This window comes from Eleutherodactylus coqui, chromosome 2, assembly GCF_035609145.1.
Source record: "Eleutherodactylus coqui strain aEleCoq1 chromosome 2, aEleCoq1.hap1, whole genome shotgun sequence".
Classification (NCBI taxonomy): domain Eukaryota; kingdom Metazoa; phylum Chordata; class Amphibia; order Anura; family Eleutherodactylidae; genus Eleutherodactylus; species Eleutherodactylus coqui.
Genome location: NC_089838.1, coordinates 123,537,963 through 123,565,371, shown reverse-complemented (window position 1 = coordinate 123,565,371; position 27,409 = coordinate 123,537,963). Strand labels below are relative to the sequence as shown.

The window sequence follows — 27,409 nt, the reverse complement described above, 5'->3', positions numbered from 1 at the left end:
GCCTCCGGAGACACAGGCACCCAACACACTGGAGTCTTGTGCCAAAGACAAGACGGATCATCATGATACGTCCAAACTAGACGCGCTAGTTCAGAACCAGAGATACTGCGCCATTTCGCACACAAAACACCAAGGAAAAGAGAACAAGTCTTTTGACATAGAACGGAAGACAGACATAAACTAGACTGACATAATGACGTACAGGACTTATCGGTACGAGCCTAATACAGATATACACGTATGACAGATAAGTAGAGTGAACAGAACAAGGCACAACACACACACGGATCTGTTGCCAAACAATTTTTTTTTTGCTTTCTTTTCTTTGTATAACAGTTCCTCCTTCTCTCCTTCTTCTTCTAATCTTCAGTCTTTAAAGGGGTTGTCCCGCACCGAAACATTTTTTTTTTTTATTCAATAGGCCCCCCGTTCGGCGCGAGACAAACCCAATACATGTGTTAAAAAAAAAAAACGTTTAGTACTTACCCGAATCCCCGCGCTGCGGCGACTTCTTCCTTACCTTACTAAGATGGCCGCCGGGATCTTTACCCATGATGCACCGTGGGTCTTCTCCCATGGTGCACCGTGGGCTCTGTGCGGTCCATTGCCTATTCCAGCCTCCTGATTGGCTGGAATCGGCACACGTGATGGGGCGGAGCTACGAGGACCAGCTCTCCGGCACGAGCGGCCCCATTCACCAGGGAGAAGACCGGACTGCGCAAGCGCGTCTAATCGGGCGATTAGACGCTGAAATTAGACGACACCATGGAGACGAGGACGCTAGCAACGGAACAGGTAAGTGAATAACTTCTGTATGGCTCATATTTAATGCACGATGTACATTACAAAGTGCATTAATATGGCCATACAGAAGTGCTGAACCCCACTTGCTTTCGCGGGACAACCCCTTTAACCTTCAGTATATATAATCCTTGCCTTTATATCTTTCTTCTCTTAATACAATTCTTCTTTCTATATCCTTCCTTAGTTACTGTCATCTAAACTGAATCTTTTCTTCTCTGTTCCGTCTAGTCACTCCTACCCAAGTACGTGTACATTCTGTTATCATGGAATCATAGAATGGTAGGGTTGGAAGGGACCTCCAGGGTAATCGGGTCCAACCCCCTGCTCAGTGCAGGATTCACTAAATCATCCCAAACAGATATTTGTCCAGACTTTGTTTGACTACTCCCATTGAATGAGAACTCACCACCTCCTGTGGTAACCTGTTCCACTCATTGATCACCCTCACTATCAGAAAGTGTTGTCTAATATCTAATCTATGTCTCTTCCCTTACATTTTCATTCCATTGCTTCTAGTCTTTCCTTGTACAAATGAGAATAGTGCTGATCCCTCTGCAGTGTGACAGGCCTTCAGATATGTGTAGACAGCTATTAAGTCTCTTCTCAGACTTGTTTTTTGCAAGCTAAACATTCCCAGATCCTTTAACCGTTCCTCATAGGACATGATTTGCAGACTGTTCAAGAAAGTTCAAGCTTTTTAAGATCTTTTTAAATCCTCTCCCTCTCTTCCCTTGAATACTCTCCCTTTCTGTTAAGTCCAGTTCACACAAGAACTCAGGAACTCAGAACACTGCAAACTGGACTGAAGAACAGACATACAACAAACCAAAAGGAGGGACCTAAACAACACGCATACCTCCCTCCTGAAATGTGTACATTGTGTTGCATCATTCTGTTACGCCATTCATACTCACGAACTGGTGAAACTCCATCAGAACTCGGCAACGACTGACATAACTAAGAAACAGACATAACTCGTGACTAACAAACGCTCAAAACATGACCAAGCATACACGCATGCATAAACAGATGTAAATAGATACAATGCAAGGTATTGGTTCGCATTTTGGCCAAGATACTTAAGCCCACGATTATATGATTACTTTTCTTTAATTCTGACCTAACCATAGATAAAAATATATATATCCTTTTGTTATTGCTGCTTATTTTATTATTTGTGTGTCTATCTATACAGAGAAAGTAAAGTGCGCATTGTCAATTTCTTAATAAGCCATGGCTTGAATGTGAATATTTGTGACAAGAATGGGAACAGGTAAGGATTACTCTAATGCTTTTCCTGACGATAGATTCACTAAAGATTTATTACAGGTGAGGAAAAAATAGGAACACAAACATATGAGATCAAATGATACAAACAGGATATATAAATAGTTTAGCAACAAGATATGGAAACCCAAAACAATATCATCCTTAGGCCTCCTGGACATGGGGAATTTACGCCCGAGCCCGCCTGCATAGGATTGCATTACAAAACGCAATCCTATGCACACAGCCGCGATTTGTCCGCGTGAAAGCAAATCGTGGCATGTTCTATTTCTGTGTGGGTCTCGCAGAGGCCCACGCAGAAATGTCACTACCGACGTGCCAGCGCAGCTCTGTGCATGCGCTGGGCGGAAGCCGGCACATCACAGAGCAGAGCAGACGCGGAGGCAGGTGAGCCACACTGGTCACTGCAGGGGCACGGGTCGGATCCTGCTGCCAGAATTCTCACCCGGCTGCCTGCTGGCGGCCTTACATCCGTGATATGAGGTCAGCAATCTGGGGGAGTCTTGTCGATTTATCCCTCAACCTCAGAGTTCCAGAGTATACTGCATCTGTACCATTCCATGATGGTCTCCACTCTCCTTCGTCTGAAACAGATATATACCATGGATGACGCTACATGATATTTTTACAAATTATCCAATGAGGCATTATACAGCCATTATATTGTCAGTCGTAAGGTGAAACTTCTTCCTACTTGTTGGAGAGGCTCTGTGCATGCTCAAATATCTTATTCTTAAGGAATGTAAATTATGTACAACTGAGTGAATGCAAAAACCAATTAACCTTTCAACCAAGTGAATGCTAAAACTAATTAACCCTACTATACAGATATATAAACATACTAATTTTTAATCTGTATTCAAACTATACTGTACATAAAGCTTAAAGGGGTGCTCTGTCACATTATTATCTTAAAAACAGGTCCCCCATGCTATAACATAACAAACATTCATACACTCACCGCTCCCAGTATCCCCCACAGCACTGCTCCCTCCTCTGTGTCACATCAATCTTTACAAGCTGTAGTCAGCCTATGTATGGGATGTCACAGGCTACTGCAGCCAATGACAGACCACATTACTCAAGCATTAAGTCTGTCATTGGCTGCAGCAGATTGTGGCACCCCATAACATAGTAATATAGTATGTGAGGCTGAAGGAAGACAATGTCCATCCAGTTCAGCCTGTTTCTACCACCCCCTTGTTGATCCAGAAGAAGGCAAAAAACCCTGATGAGGCAGAAGCCAATTTAGCCCATGGGGGGTGGGGGGGGGGGGGGGGAATCACTTTCCGACTCCATGATTGCAGTCAGAATAATCCCTGGATCAACGTTTTGAAAGTTCCTAAATTACACCAAGACCCGGATCAACAATCCTGCAGGTTATTTATAGTCTATATCCTGTAATAAAATAGTGCCTTAGAAAGACATCTAGTCCCCTCTTAAACTCCTCTATTAATTTTGTTATCACCACATCCTCAGGCAGAGAGTTCCACAGTCTTACTGCTCTTACAGTAAAGAACCCCCTTCTGTGTTGGTGATAAAACCTTCGTTCCTCTAGACATAGCTGCTGCAACCTATACGCATGATGTCACAGGCAAGATCAAGGCTGCTGTATTATGTTATAGCACGGGGGACCTGCCTTTAAGATAATTTATGTCAGACAACCCCTTTAGGGTAATATAATTGAAGAAAGCTAGCAAATAGACTTTGCTAAAGCATAAATTAAAAAAGATCACCAGTATGTCATTTTCTACTGTCAGAAAAGTGAATACTCTCTTACCTCTAATAACTAACAAGTGAGGAGCAACTGGTAGAATTTTAAATAGTAATTAGCAAATCCCGAGGAGATCAGCTTGATATTTAACATGTCACAATTTGCATAAAATATTGAGTAACCCTGAAAATATTTATCTCGTATTGGTTTTAGGTTTCAGTGATGTTTCCTTTGGAATTTACAGTATGTCTTCTGATAGATTTAGAATTCTGCTTGCTTCCTGTGCCAAGAGAGCAGTGCACTGTGGGATGTCAGATGACAATTACACACTTAGAGCTAAAGTGTTAGGTCACATGTCTGACAGCAGAGCGGAAATAAACTGCTGACTCTTCCTAAGGGCGACAAGAAGAATTTTAAAAGAATTGAATATAAATGGAAAAAATGTCATGAATTAACCCTAATCTTTGCAAAACCATAGAGCTCTACATATGATTGCTAAAACTAGACAACAGCAATAGATTGTAAATGAAGCAACTTTCTAGGGTGGATATAGGGGAAACGAAGATTGGGTCTTTACAGGCTTTAGGTGTATTAATTCTTGCCTGTTTCATGGCATTATTATGAAGAAAAGTTTAACCCTCACCCCCATTTCCAACAGCTACATTTATTCCTATTTGTCTGAAAAAAAAGTTGGCAGGGCTTATATGTTGCACTACTGTGTTTCCCTGAAAATAAGACAGTGTCTTATATTAATTTTTGTTCAAAAAGGTTTAACTTTTTTACTTGTATAGCTGCCTGGACACTATTTAAATTGACTTTTTTAATTAACTGTTAGCAGGGCTTAATTTTGGAGTAGGTTTATATTTCAAGCATCCTCAAAAAGCCTGAAAAATTATGTGGCATCCTCAAAAATTTTGGAAAATCATGCTATGTCTTATTTTCAGGGTATGTCTTATTTTCAGGGAAACAGGGGATTTGTGAGTTATTTGCACATGATTTCTTTTGTGTTTCTGTGCCTTTTAGTGAGGGGTATGCTCCCAGATGTAATATTCTTTGTAAAAATGGTTTTAGAATATAAGACTGTAGCAAATCTAAAACATTACAGGAACTCTAGCCACACTTCACAAGCTAGATCACTTTTATCAATATCATCTGCAGGTCAGAATTCTTATCAAGTGAAATGTCAAGACATTTGTATGTGCTAAAATACCTCCACATCGATATATTAGATCAGTCGGCAGTGCGGCACATATCACATTCACTATCAGCACTGGTTTAAATGGAAACATTCCTATATCTTCAGGAATGCCATGATAAAGCATGTACAGTATCTGACACTTTGTAAGCCTTACTGCCTGTCAGGGAAGGAATCTCCTATCCTCACGCTAGACAAATGCAGAAATTTGAATAAACTAAGTGCAACCGGGGGCATATGCAATAGGTTATGGGTTGTCATTAGAGATGAGCGAACGTACTCGTCTGAGCTTGATACTCGTTCGAGTATTAGCGTGTTCGAGATGCTCGTTACTCGTAACGAGCACCACCCGATGTTCGGGTTACTTTCACTTTCATCTCTGAGACGTTAGCGCGCTTTTCTGGCCAATTGAAAGACAGGGAAGGCATTACAACTTCCCCCTGCGACGTTCAAGCCCTATACCACCCCCTGCAGTGAGTGGCTGGGGAGATCAGGTGTCACCCGAGTATATAAATCGGCCCCTCCCGCGGCTCGCCTCAGATGCGTTGTGACATAGCTGAGGGAAAGTGCTATCGTGTTGGAGCTGCTGTAGGGAGAGTGTTAGGAGTTATTGTAGGCTTCAAGAACCCCAACGGTCCTTCTTAGGGCCACATCTAACCGTGTGCAGTACTGTGGAGGCTGCTTTTTGCAGTGTTGCCCTTTTTTTTTTTTTGGTATATCGGCCGTGCAGAGCATTGCGCCCTGCAGTAATACTCCAGGGACAGAAGTGTGGAGGCAGGGACAGAAGACATATATTATTGATTGAATATACGCAGAGGGCCTTTTCTAAAAAATATTGGGCAAAAAATCTATTTGGCCTGCCTGTCACTGTGCTCAGTGTTCTGGGTCCGTGTGTGCTGGGTGTAGTAGTTCTACAAAATCATACGCAGCCAGCTAAGTGTTACAGCAGGCTTGCGCCAAATTATTTCCTGGCGTTCCGTAAACGAAGTCAGCCTCCAACCACAGGCCAATAAGCGGCACATTTAATTACAGCGTTCTGTTTCTGCACTACTGGTAATACACCATGCTGAGGGGTAGGGGTAGGCCTATAGGACGTGGACGCGGGCAAGGACGCGGAGGCCCAAGTCAGGGTGTGGGCACAGGCCGAGCCAGTGCGGTGGCCAGGGGTAGAGGCAGGGCCAGACCGAATAATCCACCAACTGGTTCCCAAAACGCCCCCTTGCGCCATGCCACCCTGCAGAGGTCAAGGTGCTCTACGGTGTGGCAGTTTTTCACAGAGACGCTTGACGACCGACGAACAGTGGTGTGCAACCTTTGTCGCGCCAAGATCAGGTGGGGAGGCACCACCACCAGCATGCGCAGGCATATGATGGCCAAGCACCCCACAAGGTGGGACGATGCCCGTTCACCGCCTCCGGTTTGCACCACTGCCTCTCCCCCTGTGCCCCAACCTGCCACTGAGATCCAACCCCCCTCTCAGGACACAGGCAGTACCGTCTCCTGGCCTGCACCCACACCCTCACCTCCGCTGTCCTCGGCCCCATCCAGCAATGTCTCTCAGCGTAGCGTCCAGACATCGCTAGCGCCACTGTTTGAGCGCAAGCGCAGGTACGCCGCCACGCACCCGCACGCTCAAGCGTTAAACGTGCACATTGCAAAATTGATCAGCCTAGAGATGCTGCCGTATAGGCTTGTGGAAACGGAGGCTTTCAAAAGCATGATGGCGGCGGCGGCCCCGCGCTACTCGGTTCCCAGTCGCCACTACTTTTCCCGATGTGCCGTCCCAGCCCTGCACGACCACGTCTCCCGCAACATTGTACGCGCCCTCACCAACGCAGTTACTGCCAAGGTCCACTTAACAACAGACACGTGGACAAGCACAGGTGGGCAGGGCCACTATATCTCCCTGACGGCACATTGGGTGAATTTAGTGGAGGCTGGGACAGAGTCAGAGCCTGGGACCGCTCACGTCCTACCCACCCCCCGAATTGCGTGCCCCAGCTCGGTGGTGGTATCTGCGGGGGTGTATGCTTCCTCCACTAAACCACCCTCCTCCTCCTCCTACGCAACCTCTGTCTCGCAATCAAGATGTGTCAGCAGCAGCACGTCGCCAGCAGTCGGTGTCACGCGGCGTGGCAGCACAGCGGTGGGCAAGCGTCAGCAGGCCGCGCTGAAACTACTCAGCTTAGGAGAGAAGAGGCACACGGCCCACGAACTGCTGCAGGGTCTGACAGAGCAGACCGACCGTTGGCTTTCGCCGCTGAGCCTCCAACCGGGCATGGTCGTGTGTGACAACGGCCATAACCTGGTGGCGGCTCTGCAGCTCGGCAGCCTCACGCACCTGCCATGCCTGGCCCATGTCTTTAATTTGGTGGTTCAGCGCTTTCTGAAAGGTTACCCCCACTTGTCATACCTGCTCGGAAAGGTGCACCAGCTCTGCGCACATTTTCGCAAATCCCACACGCACGCTGCCACCCTGCGGACACTGCAACATCGGTTTAATCTGCCAGTGCACCGACTGCTGTGCGACGTGCCCACACAGTGGAACTCTACGCTCCACATGTTGGCCAGACTCTATGAGCAGCGTAGAGCTATAGTGGAATACCAACTCCAACATGGGCGGCGCAGTGGGAGTCAGCCTCCTCAATTATTTACAAAAGAGTGGGCCTGGTTGGCAGCCATCTGCCAGGTCCTTGGAAACTTTGAGGAGTCTACCCAGATGGTGAGCGGGGATGCTGCAATCATTAGCGTCAATATTCCTCTGCTATGCCTCTTGAGAAGTTCCCTGCAAAGCATAAAGCCAGACGCTTTGGAATCAGAAACGGAGGCGGGGGAAGACAGTATGTCGCTGGATAGTCAGAGCAACCTCATGTCTATATCTTAGCGCGTTGAGGAGGAGGGGGAGGAGCATGAGGAGGAGGGGGAAGAGACAGCTTGGCCCACTGCTGAGGGGACAGATGCTGCTTGCCTGTCATCCTTTCAGCGTGTATGGCCAGAGGAGGAGGAGGAGGGGGAGGAGCATGAGGAGGAGGGGGAAGAGACAGCTTGGCCCACTGCTGAGGGTACAGATGCAGCTTGCCTGTCATCCTTTCAGCGTGTATGGCCTGAGGAGGAGGAGGATCCTGAAAGTGATCTTCCTAGTGAGGACAGCCATGTGTTGCGTACAGGTACCCCGGCACACATGGCTGACTTCATGTTAGGATGCCTTTCTCGTGACCCTCGCGTTACACGCATTCTGGCCACTACGGATTACTGGGTGTACACACTGCTCGACCCACGGTATAAGGAGAGCCTTTCCACTCTCATTCCCGAAGAGGAAAGGGGTTCGAGAATGATGCTATACCACAGGGCGCTGGTGGACAAACTGATGGTAAACTTCCCATCCGACAGCGCTAGTGGCTGAAGGCGCATTTCCGCGGCCCAGGTAGCAGGGGAGGCGCAGAGATCAGGCAGCATGTACAGCGCAGGCAGAGGAACACTCTCTAAGGCCTTTGACAGCTTTATGGCTCCCCAGCAAGACTGTGTCACCGGTCCCCAGTCAAGGCTGAGTTGGCGGGAGCACTGTAAAAGGATGGTGAGGGAGTACGTAGCCGATCGCACGACCGTCCTCGGTGACGCCTCTGCCCCCTACAACTACTGGGTGTTGAAGCTGGACACATGGCCTGAACTCGCGCTGTATGCCCTGGAGGCGCTTGCTTGTCCTGCGGCTAGCGTCTTGTCAGAGAGGGTGTTTAGTGCGGCTGGGGGAATCATCACAGATAAGCGTACCCGCCTGTCAACCGACAGTGCCGACAGGCTTACACTCATCAAGATGAACAAAGCCTGGATTTCCCAAGACTTCTCTTCTCCACCAGCGGACAGCAGGGATACATAAACAATACGTAGGCTGCACCCGCGGATGGAAGCATCGTTCTGTATCCCCATCAAAAACGGGGACCTTTTTGCTTCATCAATCTGTGCATAATATTCATCCTCCTCCTCCTGCTCCTCCTCCTGAAACCTGACGTAATCACACCGAACGGGCAATTTTTCTTAGGCCCACAAGGCTCAGTCATATAATTTTTGTAAACAATTTTTATACGTTTCAATGCTCATTAAAGCGTTGAAACTTTCACCTCAACCAATTTTTATTTTAACTGGGCTGCCTCCAGGCCTAGTTACCAATTAAGCCACATTAACCAAAGCGATTAATGGGTTTCACCTGCCCTCTCGGTTGGGCATGGGCAATTTTTCTCAGGTACATTAGTACTGTTGGTACACCAATTTTTGTGGGCCCTCGCCTACAGTGTAATCCAATTAATTTTTTGCCCACCTGCATTACAGCTGACGTAACATCAGCTGTGATGGGCAATGCAATGGGATATTTTTATGTACCGCCGGTGGGTTCCAGGGAGCCACCCATGCTGTGGGTCCACAGGGAGTTGTAAATGCATCTGTGTCCACTTCTAAAGAACCCCAGTCTGACTGGGGCATGCAGTGTGGGCCGAAGCCCACCTGCATTAAACATGACATTATTACCTCAGCTGTGATGGGCAATGCAATGGGATATATTTATGTACCGCCGGTGGCTTCCTGGCACCCACCCATGCTGTGGGTCCACAGGGAGTTGTAAATGCATCTGTGTCCACTTCTAAAGAACCCTAGTCTGACTGGGGCATGCAGTGTGGGCCGAAGCCCACCTGCATTAAACATGACATTATTACCTCAGCTGTGATGGGCAATGCAATGGGATATATTTATGTACCGCCGGTGGCTTCCTGGCACCCACCCATGCTGTGGGTCCACAGGGAGTTGTAAATGCATCTGTGTCCACTTCTAAAGAACCCTAGTCTGACTGGGGCATGCAGTGTGGGCCGAAGCCCACCTGCATTTCATCTGACGTTTGCTCTACTGTCCAGGGCACTCCAATGGGATACATTTATGTACAGCCAGTGGGTTCCAGGGAGCCACCCATGCTGTGGGTGCACATGGAATTCCCATTGCGGAGTTGTACATGCCTGTGACTATTTATAAAAAAACGCGGTCTGACTGGGGCATGCAGACACCTTGACAGAATGAATAGTGTGTGGCACATAGGTTCCCCATTGCTATGCCCACGTGTCCAGCTCCAGATGGAGGTGGCACAGGATTGGATTTCTCATTGCTTCTGTACAGCATTGTGGACTATCGCCCCGCCCCTTTTAAAGAGGGTCGCTGCCTAGCCGTGCCAACCCTCTGCAGTGTGTGCCTGCTTTTCCTCTAACAGACGCACTTATAAATAGACATGAGGGTGGCGTGGCATGAGGGCAGCTGAAGGCTGCGCAGGGACAGTTTGGTGTGCGCTGTGGACACTGGGTCGTGCGGGGGGGGGGGGGGGTGTTGGGCAGCATGTAACCCAGGAGAAGTGGCAGCGGAGTGTCATGCAGGCAGTGATTGTGCTTTGTTGGAGGTAGTGTGGTGCTTAGCTAAGGTATCCATTGCTAATGAGGGCTTTTCAGAAGTAAAAGTTGTTGGGGGGGGGCACTCTTGCCGCTATTGTGGCTTAATAGTGGGACCTGTGAACTTGAGATGCAGCCCAACATGTAGCCCCTCGCCTGCCCTATCCGTTGCTGTGTCATTCCCATCACTTTCTTGAATTGCCCAGATTTTCACAAATGAAAACCTTAGCGAGCATCGGCGATATACAAAAATGCTCGGGTCGCCCATTGACTTCAATGGGGTTCGTTATTCGAAACGAACCCTCGAGCATCGCGAAAAGTTCGTCTCGAGTAATGAGCACCCGAGCATTTTGGTGCTCGCTCATCTCTAGTTGTCATGGGTATACATATAGGTGGTGCAGAGGGTGCGGTCACACCTGGGCCCAGGAGCCCTTAGGGGGCCCATAAAGTCTCTCTTTCCCATATTGCAAACCAATACTATTAATGAAGCTCTATAGTTGGGGGTCCAGTTCTAGATTTTGCACCGGAGCCCAGCAGCTTCAAGTTACGCTTCTGGTTTAACCCCATTTAACTCTTTAGTCTTAGTTTCTAAATGTGAAACATGACAACTATAAAAAAACATCCAGTAATTCTTTTCCTTCATTTCCTCCTTTCCTTTCATGTTTTTTGTTTCATTTTACAATCCAAAAGGAGAGATACATGCAGATTTCTGGTGCATGTGTCCCAGGAGATCAGCTATTTCTCTTTCCTCCTCCTCACAGTCCTGTGTCTGGCTGTAACTGCTCAGTCTGCAATATAGATGGATCCAGAAGTATTAGGACAGTGATACAATTTTCATCATTAAGCCTCTGTATATCCTCACAATGGATTTGAAACAATGTGATTGAAGTGTAGATTTGAAGATTTAATTCAAGGGGTTTAGAAAAATATTGCACTAACTATTTAGGAATTACAGATTTTTACACAGTGCCTTCATTTTCACAGCATCAGAAGTAATTGTACAATTGACTGATCAGTAGTTTCATGGTCCGGTATGGCCTGTTCCTCATTATTTCATGACAAATGAAGAAGTTAAAAGGTCTGTAGTTGACCTCACGTGTTAGAATTTGCATCTAATAGCTGTCCAAAGGAACCTTCACTTTGTGGTCCAAAGAGGTGTCAATTAGAGATGAGCGAGCGTACTCGCTAAGGGCAAATACTCGAGCGAGTATTGCCTTTTGCGGGTATCTGGCCGTTCATCTCAAAAGATTCGGGTGCCGGCGGGGGGGAGCGGTGAGTTGCGGGAGTGAGGGAGGAGCGGGGGGGAGAGAGAGAAAGATCTCCCACCCCGTTCCTCCCCGCTCTCCCATGACGCTCCCCTCCCCCCGCCGGCACCCGAATCTTTTGAGACGAGCGGGCAGGTACTCGCAAAAGACAATACTTGCTCAAGTATTTGCCCTTAGCGAGTACGCTTGCTCATCTCTAGTGTCAATGCCAGTGAAGTAGGCAATCATTAGACTGAAAAAAACAAACAAAACACATTTATAAAAGAGATAGCAGTAACGTTTGGATAGTGATGAGCGATTACTGAATAATTGGTTCGTGTTGGTTTCAGGCCAAAAATCATTGTGAATCGGGATGGCCTATTCCGACCCTAATTAAAGTCAATGGGAGTAAAAATCGGGTTAACTAATTTGTCCTCCAGAAGGTCCCAATGTAGCAAAGCCCAGAGCACCCAAATTGCATGGGAATACAGCCACACACTGGGGGAACACTATGCTCCTCCTAGAAATTGGAGGAGCACAGTGTTCCCCAGAAACCCACAAACCTTACACACCAGATCCCCCTCCCAATTCACTGCACCTTTCCGATGGAGCACCACAATGGTCCTTTGTGTTTTCATATCCCTGTAGACTGATATTGATAAAGATGATCGTGGAGTCTCGATATGTTTGTTCCTAGCCGCCCGACTTTAAATATACTGTATATTTAAGGTTTTAGGACACACATGCACATACAAAAACACTAAATATTACCTTCTTGCCTTTCCTCACATCTACTTTATGACATAAAAATATAATGATTTACAGTAAAAGAATATTACGAATTAATCTATGCAAACATGTCCCCGTGGATGTTATGCAGTCACTGTGTAATACCGTTTTCCTTCATTGACAGCCCAGTGCATTTAGCTGCTCTCCACTTTGAAAATTATGAGATTTTGAAATTGCTGCTATCATACAATGCTGAAGTCAATGTACAAAATGAGGACTTGATCACTCCGCTCTTTAATGCCGTCATTTCATCCAACTTTCATGGCGCAAAACTGCTGATTGACTACGGTACAGTATACAGCACCTTGTTCATTGTACTGGTTTATGTATTATAGATGCATGGATGCGCTGTTAACCTTGAATAGTTACAAGAGTGTAGAAATGTATTCTGAATAGAGTTGAGTGAACATACTCTGTTGAGCATCGTTACTTGAACGAGCATCAAATCGTGTACGACCCCGCCCCAGCTTTTGGCTCCTCCCCGCTGTGAGAGAGAGAGAGAGAGAACACGAACCAAGAAAAAAAAAAAAAAGCTCGGGACCCGGCTTCCTACATACAAAAATGCTCGAGTCTCCCATTGTAGTCAATGATGTTCGTTACTCGAGTAGAGCTCTCGAATTTTACGAAAAGCTCGACTCGAATAACGTGGACCCGAGCATTTGGGTGCTCGCTCATCTCTAATTCTGAACAATCATCAGCTAGTGAGCATTGTAGCTAGTCTACTCTTTGGCAAAACCCTCAAGTAGGCTACTGAATATGTCATTACATTGTTAGGGTCAACAATTTTACAGTAATTGACCTGAATTCACTTACAGGATAAACTGCAAGATTATATACAGGATGTCATGTGATCCCATAGGAATACCTTACATGTGATATTACAATGTGATTATCACACAGACTAAATTGTCATAGAGCCGCGACCTTAGGCCAATTCACATCATATTTTTATATTATGTTTAGTGTGTGTTTGGAGGAACTACCAATGTAGGTGTCCCAACCCAGGTGTGCATAGGGGCCATTAGTCAGACGGAGGCAAAAAGAGTGTTCCGGCCAATACACATCAGTATACTGCAAAAACTGCATGGAATAGTTTAGTAGACTATGCTCTTCCTTGCAACATCTGCTGGACGAATCTATTTAAAAAAGTACTGTATACAGTGTAGAATAGGTATTTTAATATGGGAACCAATAGGTGACTGCCGCCTAGCAGCATCAGTCACAGGCATCTGTTAATCGGATACTATGCGCCATGAAATGTTTGTAAGATCTTCTCGACATATCCGTTGAATGCATGCTATCATAGCCTATGATGAGTGATGAATGCATGTAATATATCCCCAACAATCAAAATGACTAAAAATACAAAAACCTGTTGCGCTCCTAATGTGGTTAAACGTTAATGCAATGCTGAGGATCAAACAAGTTGCTAATGATACAAAAGTAATTATTGCATAAACATGCTATAAAATACATTACAGAACAAGCATAATATACACAACGCGTTTCAGCGTATAGTACACCTTTATCAAGCAACTCGTATGCCCAACAATGGCATCTAAAATAAAGGCTAGGCGAGCACACACACGGACGTCAAGTGTAAAAGTTATAGTAATGTATTGTACAACTCCAGATGCAGGCAAAGTCAGTAGTATAGCATTATTAGAATAGGGCCAGGGGTGTAACTATAGAGGATGCAGGGAATGCAGTTGCACCCGGGCCCAGGAGCCTTAGGGGGCCCATAAGGCCTCTCTTCTCCATATAGGGAACCCAGTACTATGAATAAAGCATTATAGTTGGGGGCCCTGTTACAAGTTTTGCATTGGGGCCCAGGAGCTTCAAGTTACGCCTCTGAATAGGGCGATCACAAAGGTCTTCCTAAACATGCCAAATCATGTGTTAATACAGAAACAAGACAAACAGAGAAAAGATCTCAGCAGCACATCAAGTAGCCACAGCAGTGGGGAAAAGGGACTGTATTGTAAGGGTGCTTGACAAAGTCCGCTGCGTCCGACGAATAGTCGCAAGTATTTAAACTGATGGAGTTTTATTGAATAAAGGTGAAGTTTTGGATTTAACTCAAGCTATGGCTATCTGAAGATTCCTATGAGCTGCTGCTCACACCTGCTTCCTCGTTTACAAAAACAAGACATCAATAGCTATAAAGCTCATAATAAGCATAAAAGTGGGCATGATACAGTCACTTTTTCCTTGGGCCCTCTTCACACAGTGCAATTTTGTCACAGATTTGGGTGCAGATTGTGCCCAGAAAGAGGTATGCCTGTTAGAGTAGAGTCCCATCTGAAGACAATCACCTTGTTGGGGGCTGTTAAAGGTAAAGTCCCTAGTGGGAACTGTTGGGCTCTCACAATTTGATCCCAATGTGTGCTAATAACCTCAAATGTATAATTATAGTAGAAATGCAATTCAGTATTTAAATATTTGGTGTTGGCCTGTCTCTTGATGCTTGTAATGTGTTCTTACACCCTGTCTGTATGGCCTTAAGCTTCGACTATACGAGTGGCTTTTTGGATTCTAACTTTGGAGAATTGCGCTCTAATTTGCTGTATGTATATTAATTATTTAATTCAGATTGAATAGTGGAAGTGTATTTCCTTATCTCATGATGCTGCATTAAGGGAGCCTCCTTTTTTCCTTGACCTACCCATTGATTAATGGTTACATATTGCTGCTGTGTCTATACATGTTATGATGAAGGACCTAATTGGAGGACTGAAACACGCAAGCATGCTTGATTTTATTATGGATGTGTATTCATTTCATTTTTAAATATGTTACCCAATCAACTATGAATGTTCTAGAAGAAGATATCTTACTGGTCCTGGAGGAACACGCTTGAGGATCATCATTATGCCTAGAAACTAGCCTCTGTACACATGTATGTGCAAGTCTGCGGAGGAAGTGAGCTTAAAGGGGTTGTATGGTTAGAATTACCGTTTTAAAATCTGAGCCAAAAGGGTCAAAACAATAAAACAATAGGTACTTACCTGTCCTCAGCCCTGGTGATCCAGTGCTATAGCCCCTTGATTCCTCCATTTTTTGTTGACAGTAGAAGTCAGGTGATCACTGCCTGCCAATCATAAGATCCACTTTCATTGTTTCGACCTCCTGGCGTTAGGTACCCAGTATTAGAGTGCTGATGCCAGAAAAGTGGATGGTGATGCTGCGGCCCCTCATTGGCAGGCAGCGGCCACCTGACCTCTACTGTCAACAGAGACTGCCGAAATTGTGGGGCTGCAGTGCTGGATGGTTGGGGCTGTGAAGGAGTATTTTGTTTTATTGTTTTAACCCTTTTGGCTTTGAAATTAAAAAGTTAACTCCTAAGCAGACAACCCCTTTAAAATACAGGTTTTTTTCCCCATTAGTCATCAGTTATTGCCAGGGGAAGCTTTTGGCAGACACTTGTTGGTGATGATGAAATACATAATTCCATACGGAGTCCAGCAGAGGGAAGGTGTTCTTTGCAGTAACAATAATAGTGGTGGTTTCGAGTGGACGACACCCCCTATGACATCCGTAAATACTTTATTAGATATGGACACTGGCTGCCCAGTTGATCCTTAAAAGACTGGGTAACATGATGGTCTATGAAAAGCATTGCATACTGGTATCTTATAATATGTAAATAGAATCCAGAGAAAGTTACATTCATCTATATTTAACAATGCATGCTCCAGAGTAAAGCAATTCTGTTGCCATTTAACAATTGCTGTTTATAGTAACAGAATTGTGCAACACTTACTGTTATGTACTACAATAATATCAAGGCCTGTCCTAAAATAGCATTAAACCGCCAGCCAAGGGACTGTGAGCTTGTTATAATGCGCTGCCTTTGTAGCCAACAATATGTGACATTCAAAGTATTCTCGATAGACTAGAAATGATTTGCTATGGATATGCCTGGTCTTCTGCTATAAATATGATTCTAACAGATCCATGTAAACAAATGGATGTAACGGCTGCAATTATTACCCATCTATGTGTCAAACAGAGTGTTGTCACTTCTTCTCAGGAGCAAACTTGGAGTATCAAGATAAAAGAGGACTTACAGCCTTCGACTACATCAGAAACATCGATGACTGGCTGGCATGTGGGATTTTCAGTGATGATATAAATGAATTACTGCGAGGTATCACTATATATTCATAGCAATTTAAATCCAGGACTCTAAGGCGGGTTCTCACTGGGCGGAATCTTCGTGCGGAAAGTCTGCATGGAAATTCCACCTGCAATCTTAAGCCTGAGACTAAGCGGCAAAGTGGACAAGATTTGCAAAAATCTCGTCCACAAGCTGCAGACAATCTGCTGCAGCATAGCTGCACTAAAACTGACATGCCACGTAGAATTCAAAGCCGGGGCATGTCAATTGTATCACTGTTTTTGCTGCAGACTCTCTTCCCTCTATGCCGAAAGATAGGCACAGTGGAATAAGCAGCTTTCAAAACCCGCGCCATGTATCTTAGGACTTCAGTTGTGGAAATTTCGCGGAATTTCTGTGCAGTTCCGCTGCAGATATTCCGTGAGATTTCCGCCCCATTCCGCCTAATTCTACTTTTTTTTTTTTTTTTACTTTTAAGAACTGATACAGGAAGATAAGTGATATGCCTTCCTAGTACTAGGAACTGCAAAGTTGTGTCCTCTGTATGGCATACAGAAATATTACATAACACTCTGTGCTCACCGTTTTAGTCATTGTTGAGGGTCTCAGCACCCGGACCCTCACTAATCAAAACTGCTGACATGTCACTATGACATGTCAGAAGTTATCTAAAAGTGCAGTTACTCTTTTCATTGTCTGCAAGGCTCCCTATAAGCTATATCAACACACGGAGAATTAGTACTGTCATAGAGCTGCCGCACAACCAACCAGAACCCTACTCTGTACTGATGAAGAACAGCAACTCCGAAGTAGTGCTGTCTACAGATGGATGTCTCAGTTATCTGAGGCATATTTCAAAGCTCTTCAAAGAGTTAAGCGTTGACTTACAGGGGAGTCAGCTGTAGGCATTAGATAGAAAGTTTTCTTCCTTCTGTGGGAGAGCTATTTTACACACTATGTTCATAAAGATTAAGGGTCAATTCAGATGGCTGAATGCAAATTGCAGCCAAGATTGATTCTTGAATGCAACTGGCATTGGATCCATATCCATGTGCTGTGTGAGCGTATGGGGCAGTGAACATTGCATGTGATATGGGCCAGAATAAGGCATGCAGTAAGTTTTCAAGTGGGCCATCAGTTGATGTGAAAAGCACTTGTATAAAGAGCCTAATTGGCTATAAAGGGTCGTTGTGCTATCTGTGAAAACATACACTCATGTGAATGGGCCCTTAGGGGGTTGTCTTCTCAACAAAAGACAACTTGCTGTTTTGATAGGCAGGATTGTAGAAACTCACTAACAGGAGTCAGTTTTATATTTTTTGTACAAAAACTGCTCTGCCCTCGAGATACTATGTGATGCTTCTTGGAACGGTGTGATGCTTCATCTGCCGGTCACATAGGGCTATCTCCGGGTAGCCTTGCCATCTCAGACAGGGCTGAAAATAAAAACCAAGCCTTTGATTGGTTACTATTGTTAAGAAGAACAATTAGTGCTGTGAGGTATTTCTGATGCATAAGGCCCAATCAATTAGCAAATAGATATGAGTCCGGGAATGATCTGGACAATACATCTTAGTATGTTGGTACCCATAACCATAGCAACCAGGTTTATTTTAGTAGAACAAATGCACACTTGTATTATTATTAGACTTGCATGTGGGAATCAGTTCATATTAACCAATTCTACAAATCTTTCTTTCAGCTTATGATCTACGTCAGTCCATTCAACTGGTTAGACAAGTTGCTGACCGAATAAAGATCATGGAGGCAACTTAAAGGAAATGGGCAAGACCACCTTACAGATTCTGAGGCTACCAGAATTCTAATTTTTATGTGTATGTGATGTAATTAGTGATGAGTTGGCTTTTAAAATGTGCGGTTCAGCTGGTTTGGCATAAATTTCGTCTAAATTAGTACAAACCAAACCGGCACTCAACCAACACCCCTAAAACTGGTGTATAACATGAAGAGCCATAAAAGCCCTAAATGACACTTTTAGCTCACTTACAAGTGCATCAAAGTACTTCTGAGCTGCTTTTAAGGCAAAGTTGATGAAGAAAAAAAAGAACAAAGAAAAAAAGGGAAAAAGACAAAGATTGTTTTATTCCTTCTTCTTTTTCCGCCTTCTTTTTTTGTTCTTCTCTTTTTTCCTTAATTTTTCCCTCATTTCCTTCTATTCTCTTGTTTCTTTCCCTACTTCTTTTCCTCCTTTTGTAGCAGGTTCAGCCAGATTCTTGCTGAACTGAACTTTTAGCAAAGTTCAACCTGAAATGGGGTTCTACTATTTCAGTTCACTCAACACTAGATGTAAAATAGATCCAATACATCAATATAACCCTGATTCCTCGTAGCCAACTCATTGTATAATTAGAAGAATATTAAGGAAACACGTGTAACTGGAACGACTAAACAAAATGTGTGTCGAAAAATGGAGTCTTTGTGGTCAGTTAATGTGATTTTTATTGCTATTTAATATTATTTTGTTTGTTTCTTCACTCCTTAGTATTTGATTTCAGCCACTCTCACACATGCGCTTGGCAAAACGCCGCAATTTCATTTTTACATGCAAATTCCTGCCTCTGACAACGGGTTTTAGTGCACCCCATCATTGTGATGGGTGATGAGGTGCGGTAAACGCGACAAGATAGAGCAGAGAGCATTCGAAAATTGTGGCCCTAGAAAGCGCTGCATTGGAGCGCAGGTCTGCCAGGCACCATTGAAAACAAAGGGAGTGTTATATCACGATTACTGTGACGTTCAAAACACCGAGGGAATCGCAGGGAAAACCAGATGTGGGAGAGTGGCCTTAAGCTGGACCTCCTCACTAAAAGACAAAACAAGAACGTGTTCTCATGAAAAGTGTTTTCTCATGTCCTTTAAAAGGAAATGCTTTCATCTGATCGCCTTTTATGTGCAAAATCAACGCTCACACTGTGTGAATAAAGCCTTAGGTGTCATGCGCATTAGTGCATTTGGGTTCCATCATATTACTTGTAGCCTGCACTTATCGGCAATTTTTCTCTATGCAGGCTCTATCTCTAATTCTCTGTTTTCCCTGAGCCTGTAGATGAAGACTAATATCTCCCATACACTATTTCTGTGTAGCACACCCTCAGAGGCAGCATGGAGTACATTGTACTACAGTACTAAGCAGTTTAGCTGTGAATCCACCACTGGGGTGAGAAATTAGAAGCAGCAACAGTCTCTGTGTGTTTTTGTCTCTCTCTCACTCTGCAGCTGGTCTCTCCTCATCCTCTCTCCATAGACTTCTATGGGCAGCAACTGTACCCCAATATCTCAGTACACAGACCCCTGTGTACTGGTTTTGTCAGACAGAGTGATCAGTGCACGACACTGTGGAGAGGAAGAAAAAAGTCTAATAAGTGGAGGAAGAAGCATTTTACTGTATTAAGATATATTACAAAGTTTCTTTTCTGCAGAAATGAAAAGATACTGTTGCCGTGTAAATGGAGCAGGGGTAACATTCTAATGTAAGCCCCAGCCCTTATGAGCATGCCCAAGTTGGTTATGGATAGCATTCCCATCCTCCTATTTCTGTTACCGTTATTTGTCCTATTTTCTGTTCCCTGCATTTTGGTGACATGTTTATATTGGTCCTTAGAGGACATTAATTACGTCTTGGTCTGCCATGTTGCGGATGTCCGTAAAGGGCGCCATACTTGCGCTGTACATGAATGCAGCTTAATAACCAGCCAGAGCATTTCATCAGAAAAGACTCTAAAATCGGTTTAATAATGAACCCTATAGAAATGTCTTCGAAAAACAGCTTCAGTCTCTCTCTACTCCTTAGATTCAGCTAAGGAGACTGTGATTGAGTCTAAGTTGGATTTGCACAGAGCATATAATTTAATACACAAATTAAAGAAGGAGATGAATGGAAAATGGCCTTCAACACTCCCAAAGGTCATTTTGAAAATCTGGTAATGCCAGAGTAGATGTGTCTGCTGTGTCTTTGGATATTTAAACCTGAAGCAGCAGGATCATAAGGCCCAAAAGCTGGCCCCTCCAGACCTTCCAGCTGGAAAGCTCTTTGTTCCCTTGCATCTGAGACTCCACTTATTGTCTGAAGTGTATAATTCTGTCCTGGCAGAATCAATAACACCTGGAGACTGATAGCGAGGACTTTTTGGTGGTCCACCATTAGACGAGATGTATATAGTTACATGAGTTCTTGTGATGTATGTGCTAGAGCCAAATCTTCTTGGAACCTCCCTGCTGAGAATTGCTTCATCTGTCAATATCTGAGAAGCCATGGACCCACCTGTCCATGGATTTTATCATTAATTTGCATGCCTCAGGGGGTAACAATGTTATTTGGGTAGTGGTAGACTGATTCAGTAAAATGCGCCATCCAACTTCTTTACCCAGTCTTGCCAATGCAAAGACTCTGATAAAGCTGTTTAAAGTTCCAGTGCTCACTATGCAGTTAGTTAGGGATCCAGCTGTCTTAGTATTATGTATAGCATCTGTGAAGTGCATTTCTGAGGCTATTATCTTCACTCTATATGTAAGTCTTCTCTCTTTTCAATGGAACACAGTGCTTGCATATAGAAACGTTAGGTGGGAACAGGTGGTAGGCTGCGGAATAAGTTGGCGCTATACAAATAAAGATTATTATTATATTATTATTATTCTAGCGACAAGTGGGAGGATATTCTAGCACTGCCCAAAAACGTCTCCAATCAGGTTCCCTGAGAAAGCTACCCAGTTCTATATTATTTGTCAAGCTTACCTGACTACAGCCATAGTGGCTAAATATTCTCTAGGCCGAGGAGATGTATGGCCTAAATGTAAGTTGGCACTGGGATCCTTTTACCACTTAATATGGCAATGTCTATATACATATACAGCTATTGGGCCCAAGTGATTGTTTCTTAAATGATATGATGAGGGTCCCAATTCCATTAACCCCTAAGTTTTATGTTTTGGGGTTGATTGACAGACTCCATTACTCAGCACTCCATAGTCAATTACTGCACTAAACCCTTTTTTCAAGCCAGAAAGCTCATATAACTTAATTGGCTAAACTATTCTATTCCAACGCTTGCACAGTGGGTTGGTAGTGTGAATGCATCTTTCCCATATTAATGAATCATATATTTACATCGAGGACTTCTGGATAAATTTTATACTTATACTATCTAGTCTTCTTGGCTCTACTCCCTTCGCACATCACAAAACTAAAACAACATAGAACTAAATATACCTATTCTACCTAATCTTTAAGTTGACCCCTACTCACTCTGTTGGGGTACTCGGCTAAGGTTTCACCACAGAGGATACGTGACCAGTACAATGGAAGGCTTCTCAATGCCCCATTTTGTGGCAGATCATGATGAAATTACGGGATTATTGCAGTTTTGTGTTTCTTGAAACGTTTTTATTACATAGTCTGTATCGCCCTATTTGTTATTGAATGTCAAAATGTTGAGATGTTAATGCAGATAGTTTGTTACATACGTTTTACCAACTCATCTGAATCTTTAATGACTACTTTATATGACAGGACATATATTTACAAGGTACTGAAGATGTTTGTATTTGTGAATTAACAGCATTGTACTTTACTGCTTTACTTTTCCTCTCAGTAAATATTCAATAAATTTTATTTTCTGAATTAAAACAAAAATCTTCCCTATCTTCCATCTAGGTGCAGACTAGACCCCCTAGGTTCCTGTCTTGGGGTCGCCCCTATCTGGGTGATCACCCTGCTTCTAGGCAAGGTCGGCCACACCAATCCTTGTATTTCTGTTAGGCTGCCTGTCCACGGGCGTTGCAAAATCCTGTGGTGATTCTCCGCCGCAGGAGCTGCCGCCCGGGAGCAGGAGCCTGCAGGCGAATCTCCGCGGTCAGCCTATCTGACAGATAGGCTGACCGCAGAGAATCACTATGATTCTCCGCATGCTGCGAATTGCCGTCCGCGAGTGGAGAATCACTATGATTCTCCACTCGTGGACAGGGGGGCTGCGCTTTCCATAGCAACATTATGGAAAGCGTTCACTGTGTTCCCCACAGCCGTATTATCGCGGCGGAGAACGCAGTGAACATTTGCCTGTGGACAGGAGTCCTTACAATAATTTGCCCTATTTTGTCTTCCTTGCATTTGTGTGATATATGTCTATATTGGTCCTTAGAGGTCATTAATTACCTCTTGGTCTGATGTGTTGGTGACATCTCTGAACGGCGCCATACTTGCATCTTGCACAAACATAATAGATACTTTTGTAAGTAACTAGGGCATTTCGATGTCATCTTGATACAAATACATGTTCTGCTATACTGTATATGCCATACATTTCTATTTATCAACTTCCTCAAATCTTTATCACTAAGCCAAAAGCTTGTACAATTTCATGTAGTCAAATTTTTCTTTACTAAGAAGAAAAAACCTAAACTGTCATTCATATGAAGACATAACTAAACAACCACATGGCAAAAAACATTTGCAAAATCAATCCATTCTGCAGCAGTTTCTTAATGTACCTTTTATATAGCACATATGCTTCATTTCCGTGACAGAGCTACATGACAGCGCTGAGTTGGCAGCCACAGAGAGGTAAACTTCCTGCTGCTGCCTGCCCTATTTAGCTCCAGACATCCTACAACTGGTGGTACTTTTATACATTGTACATACCGTATTCATAGTGTTTTTATCGTTACTGAATTTCTGGCTGTTGTACATGACAGTCGTGTCTTATCACTACATATAACCATCAAGAAAATGAATCTTGTATATCACAAAAGTCTATTGCATTCCAAGTTGGGATAACAACAGCACAAATCTCATCGTGTTCTACAGTAGTATAGAGTACCCATGTGAGTTGTCAGCAGCATTTGTAGAACAGCGAGTGCCCAATCTGCTGCTCTCCTCTGAATCAGATATAGTGAAGAAAGAAGAAGAAATATGTTTGGTGAAATGAGAATTGATGGAAGATTTAACTGGGTTTTAGGTGATTGATTTAGTCTTCTCACAATTGGTATTTTACAATGTCTAGACAAGGATATTGCAGTGCTACTCTTCTAGTTACAACCTTAGCAGTTTATATATTTTTTGTTACTGTTTTAGAAGTTCCAAAAGCTAAATGTACATTGTACACTCTTATTGTCCATCCATAAGTAGCTTTTAACCCTTTCCAATCCACTGTCTGACATCTTCAGACATTCTGATTGAAGGCTGTACAGCTCCAATGCCAGAAGACGTCCGGCAGCGTATTCTTACTGTATATTACTGGCCGCTCTGTTGTCAGGGGCCTCTCCAGCATGTCTCATACTGCAGTACTGGCTCTAGTCAGCAGATGGCGCCATTGTATAATGGAAGAAAGAGAAAGCCCCCTAGAAAACCCTGAATCCAAAATTGGATTGCAAAGAGTTAAAGAGTCTCCTGTTTAAATCACCTAATACATTTTCACCCTTGTACAGATGTAGCAAAGTTTAACTGGCTCTTACCGTGTTAAGATAACTTCTATGCCATAGTTTATTTGTCCTTTTAATAGCTTTACAATGTGTTGTGTTACGCTAACAATAGCCCATATATAATGACACCCTACTTAATACACAGTTAACCAATAAAGATATTTATTGAAACATTCATTCAAATGACAGCTAAAACAGTTATTTAAATGTGTATTCCGTAGTTTTCAATTAGGTGGTCAACAATACCACCATGGAAGTGAATACATGCTTGCAAACGTAACTCAGCATTCATGTACGCTTTTCTGCAATGTTCAGGTGGAACAGCATTGAATTTGTCAACGACACAGAGCCTCAGTTCCTCAATTGATTCACTTCTGCGGCTGTAGAATTTGTCTTTCAGATCACACTCCCAGATTTTTTTCTGTGGGGTTACGTCCGGGGACCTGAGGAGGCCACTCTACTAGTCCTCTCCGTCTGATCCAGCACCTGGGGAACATGTTGTTGAGCCAATTATGAACCATTGTGGCATAATGTGTTGGCGCACTGTCAGAGCTATGGGAGCATGTACACATTGTTATTAAGTATGCTGTGGGATTCCGTCTTGGGGTTCCATTATAAAGTACCAAAAACGGTATTGAGACAGAACCACTGAATGGGACCATTCACTTGCATTAGTCAAACAGCCACCACTTTGGTGTCCATTTGGCAAAGAGTCCATTAGTTTCCCTAATTATAGATAAACTATGTTGAACATCTTTATTCAATATGTTTATTGTTTACAACCAGCATTTATGTATTATGTAGTAATTTATGCATATAATATTCTGCCAAATGATATATGCTGGTGGTTAGTAATTTCTATAGATACCCATTTACCAGCACTCCTAGTTTTAACTTGGCATTACTTTGGATCCTCACTGTGGCTGCAGAGGACATTTTGAGAGTAACAATATTCTAGAGTTTTATTTTCTAATGTTTTGTAGGTTGGAATAGATTGTAGAATATCAAGCTTGTTCTGTAAAGGTTCCATAAAACTGTTTTAAAGAAAACTGAAAAAAAAAACTGTATGGGTGGTAGGGGCCAAAGACACTTATTGCCTGGTAAGCCTTTTATGCAACCCTCAGTGTATGCAAAAATGTTGCCATATAGAACTACTGAACTGACACTAATTTTTATTATTACTGGGAATGTCTGAGAATGCAGACACTGCACAATGAACAATGCAAAAACAACCCAATGAGTGTACTTGTAGACACTGTTATCCATAACTAAGTGCAAGATAACAAGAACTGGTTACAGCTATTAGATCATAAATATGGGAGCATCTCCACATCGTTGTAAAGTATGCTGTGGGATTCTATTAGGGGTTCCATCACAAAATACCAAAAATGGTATTGACACAGAACCACTGAATGGAACCATTCACTTGTATTAGTCAAACAGGCACCACTTCTGTATCCATTTGATAAATATTCTTTTAGTTTCCATTATACTTGGAGTATTGAATAGCATAGTCGAATACGCTATTCTATATTCCGCTTTCAGTAATTTTTGATGGAACCCCAAGACAGAATCGCACAGCATAATCAAAAATGATGTGGGGGTGCTCCCTAAGCGTACCCACAAACAGTGTTCTTCTGGTATTTTTTTGTGTGATGCCTACAATTTTTTTACTAAAAAAGTTAAGGCTGATTTAGACACAACGATTTTCGCTCAAAAATCACTCAAAGCCGTCTTTTGAGCAATAATCGTTGTGTCTAACTGCACTGACATCGTGCAGTTTTCATAAAGCCGTCGCTGATCGCTGATCTTTCAACATACTGAAAGATCAGTGATCAGTTATCAGGAATTCGCCTAGGGATCCAGCTGATACTATTGTTATGACAGGCGGGCTATCAAGAACAGAGCAGTTCAGGTGTGTTCTCCATACCCTGCTCAGAGCGCTCAGCTGTATAACAGCCGGGCGCTCCGAGCAGAGAACAGCTGGATGCAGAAGACAAGTGGCTCCGCTTGTCTTCTGCATCCCCCACTCGGAGGGCAAGGTGATCACTCCACGTTTGAGTGATCACCTTGCGCTGTAAAAAGCACACTGATTATCGCTCGAAAATCGCTCAAAAGATTTTTTGAACGATAATCGTTGTATCTAAATCAGGCTTTAGTTTTACCAGCAGCACACAAACGCAGACCAACCCACAAGGGTGAGGTATTCAAACCGTCATATACTACACCACCAGGGAATCTGAGCCCAGATTCCCATAAAGTCCACAGAAATAACAAAGTTCATGGCAGAGTATATAGTGCAAGTAAAAATTTTTCTTCTTTCTTTATTCCTCCATGTTCATTAAAAGTCAAGGTTTCGACCTCATAGGTCTTTGTTAAGCTTGACAAAGACCTATGAGGTCGAAACGTTGCCTTTTAACTAGAGATGAGCGAACACGTTCGGCCCCGCCCCTTTTTCGCCCGAACACCGAACTTTGCGAACACTTCAGTGTTCGGGCGAAAAAAGTTCGGGGGCCGCCGTGGCAGCGCGGGGGGGTGCGGCGGGGAGTGGGGGGGAGAGGGAGAGAGAGAGGGCTCCCCCCTGTTCCCCGCTACTGCCGCCCGCGCCGCCGCGCATCTCCCCGCCCCCTGGCGGCACCCGGACCTTTACGCGCGAACACTGCAGTGTTCGGCAAAGCCGGTGTCCAGGTGCGGATGTGTCCGTAACGGACATGTTCGCTCATCTCTACTTTTAACCCTTTCCAATCCATTTATTTTTTCTCATTTACTCTCTCCAGCTCCAAATAAATTGGAGCTGTGGAGAATAGCTGAGAAAAAATACATTTTCCCTTCACCCTCCTGAACTGACAGAATTCAGGAGGGTGCAGGTGGGGGGAATGTGGAAGTAATACTTCCGCATTCTCTCCCTTCTGCCTCCCAGCTCGGCGATCATGTGACTGCTGGGGTCAGGTGGCACCCAGTGGTCACATGATCGCAGGGCCGGAAGGCAGAAGGGAGAATGCGGAAGTATTACTTCTGCATTCCCCCCACAGTGAAGGCTGCCGGCTCGGTGTTCATGTGACCGCTGGGGGTCAGGTAACACCGGCGGTCACATGATTGCCAGCCGAAATCTCTCTGCATTACATAGCGCTAATTGAGAGCTATGTAATGTGTAAAGGAGAAGGCAGAAAGGGTTAAAAACCCTCTCTGCCTTCTCCTCGGGGGGTCCTTGATGAGGATCAGTGCAGGAGTGCATCTGCACCCGACATCGGAGCTGTGGAGGGAAAAGATGATGTCGGGGCAGGCCCAACATGGGATTGGAAAGGGTTAATGAACATAGAGGAATAAAGAAAGAAAAAATTTTACTTGCACCATATATGCTGCCACAAACTTTGTTATTTCTATATAATTTTTACTGCTGATTTT

General features: G+C 44.0%; 1 protein-coding gene and 1 long non-coding RNA gene across 2 annotated transcripts in view; both read left to right on the top strand.

Annotated features, from left to right (window-relative positions):
• LOC136610026 (serine/threonine-protein kinase TNNI3K-like) overlaps positions 1-3,649 on the top strand; it is a 57,008-nt gene extending 53,359 nt beyond the window's left edge. The window contains exons 6-7 of the mRNA XM_066589296.1: positions 2,000-2,077; positions 3,571-3,649. Of these exons, the coding sequence (XP_066445393.1) occupies positions 2,000-2,077; positions 3,571-3,649 (157 nt within the window). The remainder of the gene's footprint in view (positions 1-1,999; positions 2,078-3,570) is intronic.
• Positions 3,650-12,631: 8,982 nt separating this feature from the next.
• LOC136610646 (uncharacterized) lies at positions 12,632-18,415 on the top strand. Its single transcript, XR_010790139.1, has 3 exons — positions 12,632-12,738; positions 16,484-16,600; positions 18,273-18,415. It is a non-coding gene; the product is annotated as an uncharacterized lncRNA (long non-coding RNA).
• Positions 18,416-27,409: the final 8,994 nt, after the last annotated feature.